The following is an 11,702-nucleotide window of genomic DNA, read 5'->3' on the forward strand; positions in this document are numbered from 1 at the left end:
TTATACCTCATCTTCAGAGGCCTGATTGTATGTCGAGGTTTCTTGTGACTAAGCAGTTACACAGTAGCTTACTTATGAAAAATGGAATGCATAAAACTATTTGTAGCATCAGCTGGCGAAGAGTCTCCATTGAGCTTAAATATAGATGCCAGCTGCAACCTTTCCTTTCATGCTAGCAAGTAAATACACAGCTTTTCATCTAGAAATACTTCTACCGTTATACCTTACACTGTGCTGGTTATTAATATTTAGTGTATGCATTTTTCAGCAGTTCAGCATCTTTATTTATTTATTATTATTACTATTATTATTATTATTATTATTATTATTATTATTATTATTATTATTACTATTCAGTTAATTAAATTATTTATTTGAAACAGGGTTTTTTTAATTGTCTGAGCTCGGAAATCTTATGCGCTGTATGAAAAAATAACATCAAAACGCTATTTATAAATAAATTATAGAGCATGTACATAACATAAACCAGTGTTTCCTAACCTTGGGATTGGGACCCCTTTGGGGGCCGCCAGAGATTAAGAAAGGGGAGGCTATTAAATTTATATTTGCACATGTCAAAAACAACATCATTGACCTTGAAAGCTGTCTATTGCTGTTATATTGAGGTCTCCTGCCGTTGTGTGTGTGTGGGTGAGAGCGGGGGTGTCCACAAGTGTTTTGATGAATCACAGACTGAAGAGGGGGTCCGCAGCCCTTTTTAACGGCAATCTGGTGGGAAAAAAAAAAAAAAAAAGGTTGGGAACTACTCTGTATGTGTAGTATTTCTCCCTTGGTTTACACCCCCACACACCAACAGCTCCATCCACACACAGTATTGTTTTTGCTCTCTCTCTCTCTCTCTCCCTCTCTCTCTCTCCCTCTCTCTCTCTCTCTGTCAGTGTGATCAATTTCTTGACTTCCTTGTTTTGGAGTGGCTGAGCTGAATACCAGAACACAGGATATGCCTCACACTGCTCTCAGTTTCACAGCAGCAGCAGCAGCAGCAGCAGCAGCAGCGGCGGCGGCAGCAGAGGCGGTGCTGGTCGTGGTGGTGCTGGTGGTGGTGGAGGTGGCGGCGGCAGCTGTGAGGACGACACACTCTGCAGTCAAGATGAGTGCCGGGGATGAGGTCTGCACCGGCTGGCTCATTAAATCCCCGCCGGAGAAGAAACTAAAGAGATTTGTGAGTAGGAGTGCACGTCGGACACTTGTCTGTGTCCTCTGCCAGGGGGAGTGCCAGGTTGTGCTGCTGAGCTTTGTGCTTATGTATGTGTGTGTGAGTGTGTTATGGTGTGCTGTGAGGATTCAGAGACATGTATGCTTAGAAATTGATCTACCTTTTCATCATCTTTGTGATCAACACCTCACTTTTGCGTGCGGGCTGATAAAGCTGCTTCTGGCTCGTGATAACAGTGTACCTTTAAGTGCAGACTGACTTCAGACAGACATATTTATGACTCTGTATCTAATTGCTTACGTGAAACAGCATCCAGCCGCCACTATTTCTGCAGTTGCTGGGGTCATGTGATGATGTTATTCTGGCCCCTCGCTGTGCTCTTGTTTGTGTGTTGTGAAACATGGGAAGTAATGTCAGCAGCCCTCAGACGCTTCAGCGACAAGCAGAAATAGTCCAGCTTTATGATGGCTGTCTGCACTTCCTCAGTACCAATGAAGGGGGACTCATTTTGTCAACAGTAGAGCAAGGAAAGGGGTAGTGTGTGCATGTGTGTGTTGTTGGCGGGGGGGGGGGGGGGGGGGGGGGGGGTTCAGAGCGGGAAATAGAAACTTCAGCACACATGCAAATCCTGTTAATGAGTCTGATGGAGACTGGTGCATCATTTAACACTCAAACATCTGCTGCTGGCACATGTTGGTCTGAAAATCATAATGATCTTGTTGAAAGGAGCAAAATGCCAGTGGGGAGGCACACACGTGTTTGTTTTGTTGCTCAGAAACAAAATTGTTTCTGGTGTGAAACCACGTCTGTCAACATTTCATTTCCACTTTCTGCTGTCATAAATGTGGATTTAACGGCTGTCTGCTGTGCGCCGTCCACTGAAGGAGGCCCCCACTCATCAGAGAATACTCTATTCTGCTGAAGAGCGTATGAGTAGAACTATTATTGGTTTAATAATTGATATGATGCGGGAAAGAGAACCTCAGGTCCTGTTCTTCATGCTTTATTTAGCTGATATCTGTAGGAAAAAGAAAATACACACATTGAAAACATATTATATTATATTATATTATATTATATTATATCCCTCCATCTCTTTTTTACTGAAGCCATACAATGTTTTGTAATGTAATAAAATATTGAAATACAATTAGTTTTAAAAATGACAAAGAATGAAAATGAATTAATGCACAAACTGAAAATATCCTTCCTTCTTAAAACACATATTAAAATACAAAAATAATTACTAAAATCTATATCTAGTTACATTTTAAAAGTACAATAACTTTTAAAAAATATTAAAGAATTGAATAATTAAGTATCAACTATACAGTTGCTCTAAAGTGAATTCAGCTGCTGGATTTTCCAGGTTTTCTTTGGTGGAAGTACAAAATGGTGTAAGAACAAACTTTAGCTTTATAACCATTTGATCATGCAAGAATATAAATAACTTCTTTAAAAATAACTGAATTCCTTTTAACCGCTTCAGTTTCTGGGTCCTGACTCTCTGGGACACCAAAGTGCTGTAAATATAAACCACACAATTTGAGTTGAGATACATTTTGACCAGTGTCAATCCAGGTGTATAAATAATACAGATCAGAGACGGGCTGCATTCCATTCAGCTGCTTGGGTTTCTATGTCTGGATTCATGGGACAGTCAAATGCTGTGGGTGTAAAACTCGGCTGGAGGTTTATGCTGAGTTGATTTTGGGTTTGTTTTCTCTGGAATTTGCTCAGTTGTCGCTGACCAACTATCATGTGACCAGAGTTTCATACCAAGGTCACATGATATCAGATAAGGAAACTGCATTTCATGCAGAATACCTTGAGTAAAAACTGCAGAGAAAACATCATTTTTCAATTTCAAATAATTGTAGAATCTGGATGAAACTTCTCTGTATTTATTCATTTGTTTTCTTTTTATTAAAACAACACAAACTGATCTACGTCTTTCTTCTGTTTCCGTAAGATCACTCTAAATGCACAAGACATCATAGATATTCGTCATCTCCATTGGCATCGATCGGATCAAGTTACGGTTTCCTCTCAAACTCGTCAGTGTTGGCAGCCAGTGTGGCGTGTTTCAGCGTTTCCTAATATGAACACAAATCATCCCCTGACTTGTGCAGGAGATCACCCACACGCAGAGAGGGAAGGAAAAAAAAACAAAAACGTCCTAACACACTAGAACCTCAATCGACGACTCAACCCACCAGTTCCCACCGAGCCACAAAACCAAGTGTGAAATGGTAACATCGTCACACCCACCTCTATTCTCCGCGTGCATTTCTTTAATCGGGTTTATTTTTACTCGAAGTATCGACACCCTAGCGAACAAGACAACGCCGTCTATTGCTGGTGTTTCGGTTCAGGTGGGACTTCTGATGAGTCGATTTTTGCAGCTATAAATACCTGTCTGCAACATGTCAGTATGAAGTCCCCAATGAAGAGATAATACCTCGTCTGTTGTGTTAGACTTTTTCTGTTAAATACAGTGAACTTCCTCTTCTCGGCACTTCTGGGAAATTGGAGTTGAGGTTCCGCTTACTGACCATAACAATGGCAAAAAACACCAACGCAGTGTAAAGTTGCAAAGTTAGCTGTTGCGAGCGGCAGATGTGAGCAGACTCTCATGACTTGATGGTCATCGTGACTAATAAACTGGGGGGGGAGGTGTTGCACACTCGATTATAGAACGCTGTCTTTAAAAATGATGATAAAATAATGCAAACTTAAGTGAAGCATGGGAGTCGTGGTTTGTGTTCTCGATAAGGTTGTGGGATTTGAATCTGATTCAATTGATTGGTTTTCTCCAAAAATGAACCCTGCTTGTTTGCCCTGCGATGTACCTTGAAATTAATTGATGTCTCTGGGATGGTTCGGGTGTATAGAGTGGCATAGAAGAAGGATGGACATTAAGTAAAACCGCTCTTCTCTCCTGCAGGCATGGAGGAAACGCTGGTTTGTCCTCCGGAGAGGCCGCATGAGCGGCAACCCAGACGTGCTGGAATACTATCAAAGCAAGAACTCCAAGAAGCCGATCCGCACCATCGACCTGAAGGAGTGCGAGGTGGAGATGCTGAACGGGCAGCTCCGGATAAAGCGCGACTTCCACGGGAAGCTCCTCTTCGTAGTGAAAACCTCGTCACGCATCTTTTACCTGGTGGCCAAAACAGAGGAGGAGATGAACGTCTGGATCAGCAGCATCAGTCAGATCTGTCAGTTTGGGAATCTGGAAGATACAGGTAATTATATACATATTTAGAAAGCTGTGGCTATTTTAAAGCTTATCACAGTTTCAAATCACAAGAGTGTGTGTATGTTCAACTGGTCCAAAAGTGTTGCTGCTCGTCCCAACACAGGATGTGGTGAAAACAAACTTTATGAGGTCAGAACAAAGTGGTCGGGGCCTTATGGCTTCCTGAAAACACACGTCAGGCACAGCAGATTTCAAAACAACGTCATTTTTTTCAGTATTTAATGTCTTTTCTGAGTATCAGATTTAACAGAAATGTATGAAAATGTTTTCAAGAAAGGGAAGAACAAATTTGAATTGTGGTTTTCACAGAAAAGAATTGGGAGAAGCTTCACATGATACTCTAAATTAAACAAGAGGAAGTCAAAATATGGATTAAGAACAACGGTAAAGACACATTATGCATTAAGGAGGAAATAAACCTCTTACTTTTTTAAAGTGTTGAATTAAGAAACGAAAACATCTTGCATCTTGTCACAAAAGTTATCACCAAAATCTCAAAATGTAAAACTAACAAACCCTTCTTAACGTTTAGCTTATTTAGTGTAAGTATCTGCAGATCACTTATGGAGTTGCGTGAGATGATATCTGGTTTTGATGAGGCAGGATTGAAATTCAACTTTACTCCAGTTCCAGATATTTCTGACTGGAAATATGATTCAGCACAACTGAACCGTAGAAGAGTGACTTACTAAGAAGGCTACGTCATTACGACACCCATTTCATGAAAATACGCCCATTTCTCGATGACTACAACTATACAAAGAAGACAGTTACAGATTTCAGCAATTAATCCATATTCAGTCTTCTGCAGTAGTCTTCAAAGTTGTTTTTTTTTTTTATAAAATCACAACAAAACAAAGGAGGTGAATTAAAATTATGAAATGAGCTTCAGGGTAAATCCCTTGGTGTAACAGATATAACAGTTTCAGACTATATATAAAGGCTTTCCAGTTAATACCATGTGAAAGAATACATGAAGAAGTCCATCCTCGGACCGCTTTAAACCCCATCTACAGGTTCTTTGAGGGCCTAAATCTAAACAACCTGTCCAGGTCTGAGAGCATAAAGAGCAAAGTTTCAGATGTAAATACAGTTCCTGTTAATAATGAAGAAACACTTTGCTGTCTGAAAAAAGAATGAATTGTGGTTTTTCTCTTCTCAGTCAACAAGACAGATACATTTCTCTGTAAACCCACACAATCAACCTGTGGTTAACACCGAAAGACACCTCCACCGAAGCAAAGGTGCTTTTGATCATTCGAACTAACACAAAAACAACATTTATCTCCGCTGACCTACAAAAGTAATTCCCATCAAAATCATTCATAGTTCTGTAGTAGCAGGATCTGCCCGGGCACGCTGCTGACTGACTGGATTGGCAATTCTTCTCAGATTGTCCAATTCAGGAGACGACTCCACGCTGAAAGCATCGACACAGTGATCGATGTCTGAACGCACAAAGTATCTCTGATCCCCTTTCCATAGAAGCAACAACACCTCCACAAACAAAGTTAAAACGCTAACGTTAAGCAGATACGGATGTTTCGACTACGTTTTTTTTTTTTGTTCTCAAGACACTGGAATGGAGATAAAGACAGGCAGACGTCTCAGGGTATGGGTTATGTTTTAGTGTTAGTGTATGGGAAGACTAAATTTGACCTTACAGAACTGTCTGTGCATGAAAGCTGTTTCTAGCGCTCAGCTATATAGCTTGAAGCAGCCTGATGTTGTTTCAGTATCAGCCGCAGATCAACACTTCACATCCAGATCAACACAGAAATAATAATATATTTGTATCGCTTATCTGATTTGGGCTTCTTCTTGACCTGTTTTTCACAATTCCTGCTCCTGATGTGTTCAGTTTCTACATTCATACTGAATCTTGTGCAAGTAACTGAAATTGTTTCCCTTGATTACAATTAGTTCTCCATTCTTAACCACCCTTACAAAGATATCTTTTGCTTTCATTACTGAGGAGCAGAAAGTTTTGTTTTGCCGTGTTAGCTCGGCACTGTGTGGGTCAGTCCAGTAAGTTGAATAATGAAGTTAAAAGTCACTCGTTTGGGGTAATCAGTCATTATTAAAGTCTGATATTTTACTTCAATGCATGATTCTGGGATATTCTCCTGCTGTCATGCAGAACTTTGAAAAAACAAATGACAAGAACAGGCAAAAAAAAAAAATGATTAGAAGAATAATTAATTATTACAACATGACACCAATGCATTATTTTATTCTCAATACTGTTCACATAACCTTCCAGCACACAGTGGTTTACTGTTGAGTTGAAGCCGCAAGGACTTTTGTTTCACCGTTGGTTTCACTGAGAGTGCGATGGGGATATTTTGTGAAGAGTCGACTGTTACAACAGTTTCATCTGCGTGAGGGAGATAGAGCAACAGCCCAGAGTTACTGATATGCTGCCCAACATGCTTCTGCAAATCTCAAACACCCTCACAAACACACACCAGCTGTCAGGAATAATATCATTTCATGTTTTCCACAATACGCCGACGTTGTTACTGGCATTTTCACACAGTCGTCATAATAATCAAGGTTTTCTTGACAGTGTAGAAAAGCAGCAGATTCTGGCTCGACCTCTGAGACGGCAGCTCATAGGGATGAAAAAGGAATAGAAAGGGTTTCCTTGTGCCCACATGAGAATGTAAATATCTACATGGAGAGCAAATGTTTTGTGAGAACTCACAAAAACTTCAGGATTTTTCTCTGCTTAACTCACAGCTCGGCCCGGATGGCCTTGACAGGACAACCTTGAGTCAAATGGAATGAGACGAATTTCTGAGCGAGCGCCAACGTGACGAGAAGAGAGGCAGAATGTCTAAACAAAAGAGGGAACATGGCTCGCATGCGTCCTCTTTTCAGATTACACCTGATCTGTTTGCAGCGTATGCAAAGTGAGCACAGGTTGGGAGGAACTACCCAGCTTGTTTGTTTGCACTTTGCACACAAACAAGCTGACTGTGGCCAGCGTGGTTTCTGTTTAATGTCACTTTGTAGTAACATGTATTGAAAGCATAGAGGAAGTTTAGGGTAAACGAGTCAAATCATGCACGCGGATCAGAGGATTCACTCTGGCGACCCCGGATGGGAGCAGCCAAAACAAAATTCTCTCTGTTTCTCAGAGTTGGAGGTATTTAAAAATACATCCCCCTTGTGTTTGGTGTTTGTCCCTGCTGGTTCTCAGCAGAGAGCTCAGACGACGGGTTCCCCCACACGCCTGTCTCCCTTCAGCCGTCACCCGACAGCTCCGACCGAGCGTCTGTGTCGAGTCAGCCCGATGCGAGCCATCCGCTGGACTACCTCTTCCTCTCGCAGTGCGAGACGGGGAGCGTGAGCACCATTAGGTATGTACAGTCTGTTAAATCACAGACAAACATTCAAACAACTGCAGCGGCTCATCAACAAGTGCAACTGTTTTCATTTTTTTCCCGGCCTGTAGACACGACAGCTTCTCAAACTCGGAGATCTCTCTGGAGCAGAGGTCATCAGACGACGCAGTCAAGGACATCTGTGTTGATTCCTCCTCATCCTCCATTTCCCATGCGAATGTCAGTCCCTCTCAGTTCCGCCATGGGAGGCTGGCCCACCCTCCCTTCAGCGCTCCGTGCATCTCCATAGCCCTGCCGTCATCCTCGTCCTCTCCTCTCCGCCACTGCGCCACAAGTGTCTTCCAGTTCGACAAACTGTACTCGTCGGCGCCGTTCGAGGTGTCGGCCGACGGACAGACGCCTCCTCCGCTGCCACCCAAACCGAATCACCTGTCAGACTCACTGAGTGACGAGGGAGCTCACAGGCCCAGGGCAATGTCCGCAAGGCATTTCGCCAGCAACACCGCACTATTTCCACGGAGGACCTCTATGTCGAGCCTGGACCATTTCAGGATCGGTAAATCCTCAATATCACGATAAAGAATCATTGTTTAAGCATGCAGAGAGCAGCAGCTGGCAACACTTCAACCACAGAAACCTTGACATAAGGCCGCATACAACAAAACTAATATCGTTCTTTCATGATATGATATTTTGCAGGGGATGCCAGCAGCAGATTGGTGAGGAACAGGAGGCAGAGTGTTAATCTGGTAAGACCCCAAAAACCAACACAACAAAAGCATTTTCCCATTTTTATCAACTACTTTTTGCCTTGTTTGAGGAGAAGTTTGTTAGTGACTGGATGAGCGTGAGACATTTATTTGAAAACTATTACTGTAGCGCCCCCAAGTGGTGGTATATTTTACTCTGAATGAAAGGTCTTCTGTCATATGGGGATGGAAACAATCCCCACTTCCCCAAGTACAAAGGCAGAGCACTGGAGGCGTCGCCAGTCCATCACAGAGCAAACACACAGACAAACACACAGACAAACACACACATGAACGTTTTAGATTCACCCAAAATGCATCTGTATTATGGAAGAGTAACTGAGTGCCTGAACAAAATGAACACACTGAGAATGTAAACAAAGTCCGCACAGAAGACCCTCCAGCCCCAGAATTGAACTGGGGGCCTTGTCTTGCATACAAACATGAGCTCAAAAGAATACGAAAGATGCTGCCCAAGCATGCAACAAGTCTCCACACAGCAGCAGAATTATCTCATGTTGGAAGCGCTGCGCAAAGAGGTGCGCTTGTCTGATCTCATTATTCCTTGTTGTTCGGCAGCCTTGTTTAAATACCACACAAGTTCAAAGCTACAAGGATGACTCATACGTCCCCATGGCTTCCCCTTCACCCTCCGTTACAACCGTTGAATGTGACGGCTACATCCCCATGAGCCCTGCGAAATTCAGCTTCCTTGGTACGAACGCCTCTGCCGAGTCCTCCTCATCTCTCGGCTCGCTGATGTGTCAAACTGGAGATGTCGAACCGCCGCCGATTAACCGGCACCTCAAGCCGTGCTTGAGGAGAGGTGAGATTCACACCCCAGGAACTGTCTTCCCACATTGTAAGCTTGATGTGGCGAGGAGCTGACTTGTATTTTCATCTTTATCTTTATCCGCTTCCATTGGAAGTGTCTGATCTCTGATCTGGTCTCTCTGTCCAAAAAAGGCAAAATTCTAGTTTGTTCTAACTTTGTCCTTTTCTGTCACACAGCTCGACCTCCACCTCTTGACCTCAGTGGCCTTTCTACCATCACAGAGTATCCCACTCATCTTCTTGTGAACAGAGCATTGACCGAATCATGGTGAGAGGAACCAAAATGTCCTTAACTATTTTTTTCACCTCATATTTTTTCCAGTGGACTTCAGCTCAGTATTTGTGTTTATATACGCTGCTGATTCTGTCACTAAACAATATTGGTTCACATCTGAATGTTGGGAGATTGATACATGGCTGCCTTTTTCTGGGAAATCATAGTTACAGAAATAAGGGATTGGAAGATCAAGTTAAGATTAACTGTATTTTAATGCGGTAATGAATATAATGACCAGCCCTGCAGGAATACGTCAGTTAAACCTTGACCATGTGTGTGGGGGGGAGCAAATTTGAGTCCCTTTTGTGGCAGGAAGTGCACCTGTGTGTAGACAAATCCACAGTGCAAATACTCACTGTAATGACCCTAGTAAAAAAGAAAAAGTCATCATAAGAGACTGATAATAAAGATAATCAACAATTACTGCAGTTTTCTATTCCTGTTTATAGAACATCAAATGAGATATTCGAAAATCTGACTGTGACTTCTTTTCTTTTTCTGTGAACTGGCAGTTTTTCAATGAACTGTTCACCTCCGGAGAGAAAACTGGAGAATGGGGACAGTTCAAGAGATGAAGCCACAAACTGCTCTGCAATGGTAATATTTTACTGCAGGAACACAATTTCAAATGCTTTTTTCCCCTTTTGTTTAGAATTTATTCCTTCTTTTCAGATAATTAAAATGTTTTGCTGCTCCAGACAAATCTTATTTAGTTCATAATCCTGAAAATGGCCCTTTTGGTCACAAAGGCTGCAGATCCTTGATTCAGATCTAGATCATCAGCCATAACTGAACAGTTATGATAATGTAATATGTTGTATCTCTAGGAATTGTGCAGATTTGCTTTAGATTCCACGAAATCACTTTGCAAAACTCTGCGACTCATGTATTGTGTTGTCAGGTGCAGATAGTTTCTTGTCTGTACTAAAAAAGTTACAAGGTTAGGGTCAGGGTTAGTTGCATTGAAGAGATCTAATATGAATTGGACTCTCAGCTCAAATTTACATGCTCAACAATTGCAGTTATAACTGTTATTATTTCAAGCTCAGCTAAAATGAAAACTGTGCTGTTTACCCAATCATCTCATTTTCCATCGCAGGAATCAAGGCAACTGCTTGGTCTCACCTTAGATGGAGTCGTGCAGCCCTGGATGAAGAGCTCAAACCTTGACTATTTGTCACTGGATTTCAATTCTGCATCCCCTTCACCTGTACAGAAGGTATATTTGCATTACATAATCATTGACTGCCTCGTTATTCTCTTAGCTGAACAGCCAATATAATCATTGAAATGCTAACATGACACTGAAGGACTGAGGTTTTACCCTTACCAATGAGACATAATCTAAAAACGATTATTTTCTGTCAAAATGCATGCAATGTCATTTTGGAAACTTTTATTCCAAAGACATGTCTGATTGTTGTCTCTTTATCTGTCTTAATATCACACAGAAACCTTTTCTGTCTGATGAGCACAGAGTGGATTATGTGAAGGTGGATGAGAAGAAGACTCAGGCACTTCAGAACACCAGAATGGAGTGGACAGACGTCCGGCAGTCCAAAACATGAATGGAAAGCACAGTATTAAACAAAAAAAAAAGTCAGGAATATTTGGTTGTGAGAAGACCAACAATAAAATAAAAAAAGCATTACAGAGGACCCATATGAAGAGGACCAAAAGAAGCACTTTTAGAAGCAGAACTGAAATAAACTTGCAAGAATTTTGAAGCAATTTTATGCTCGTTGCATTAAGGAAACACAAAATTGCACTGGTATCACTAAGTTAAATCTCTGTGGAACTGAACTGTAAATACTGCCTTGATCATGCACTGTTCACTGTGGATTTTCTGTAGCATTCTACTGAATTTTGAAAAGGCCATCTCATTGTTCCATTGTACAAAAGATGCTGTAAATGTATGTATGATACGAATAAAGTTTCTACTAAAAACATTTTAAATAATGCTTCTTCAGGTTTGATTGAGTTTTATAAATAAGCCCGATAGCTCAAAAACTGTTGTTTATACTACTTTCAGCAGGATATTTTATGGTTAAGT

The 11,702-nt window shown here is 41.5% G+C and overlaps 1 protein-coding gene across 2 annotated transcripts; it reads left to right on the forward strand.

Moving 5' to 3' along the window:
- Positions 1-871: 871 nt before the first annotated feature.
- On the forward strand, positions 872-11,612 carry gab3 (GRB2 associated binding protein 3). 2 transcript variants are annotated; one of them, XM_030101591.1, is made up of 10 exons: positions 872-1,183; positions 4,125-4,425; positions 7,645-7,804; positions 7,900-8,345; positions 8,489-8,538; positions 9,118-9,364; positions 9,550-9,640; positions 10,162-10,246; positions 10,749-10,868; positions 11,101-11,612. In XM_030101591.1, the coding sequence occupies exons 1-10, from the start codon at positions 962-964 to the stop codon at positions 11,215-11,217; spliced, it is 1,839 nt and encodes a 612-aa protein (XP_029957451.1). In that variant the 5' UTR covers positions 872-961; the 3' UTR covers positions 11,218-11,612. The 2 variants fall into 2 exon arrangements, with proteins under 2 accessions (XP_029957451.1, XP_029957453.1); XM_030101593.1 differs by having other exon boundaries at positions 7,648-7,804.
- Positions 11,613-11,702: the final 90 nt, after the last annotated feature.

This window comes from Salarias fasciatus, chromosome 10 (genome assembly GCF_902148845.1).
Source record: "Salarias fasciatus chromosome 10, fSalaFa1.1, whole genome shotgun sequence".
Taxonomy (NCBI): domain Eukaryota; kingdom Metazoa; phylum Chordata; class Actinopteri; order Blenniiformes; family Blenniidae; genus Salarias; species Salarias fasciatus.

Bases quoted from the DNA above. Each gene is read 5' to 3' on its own strand.
- gab3 (XM_030101591.1), top strand. From the start codon at position 962: ATGCCTCACACTGCTCTCAGTTTCACAGCAGCAGCAGCAGCAGCAGCA. The intron at 1,184-4,124 runs GTGAGTAGGAGT...TCTCTCCTGCAG, and splicing joins AGAAGAAACTAAAGAGATTT to GCATGGAGGAAACGCTGGTT. The intron at 9,365-9,549 runs GTGAGATTCACA...TCTGTCACACAG, and splicing joins CAAGCCGTGCTTGAGGAGAG to CTCGACCTCCACCTCTTGAC.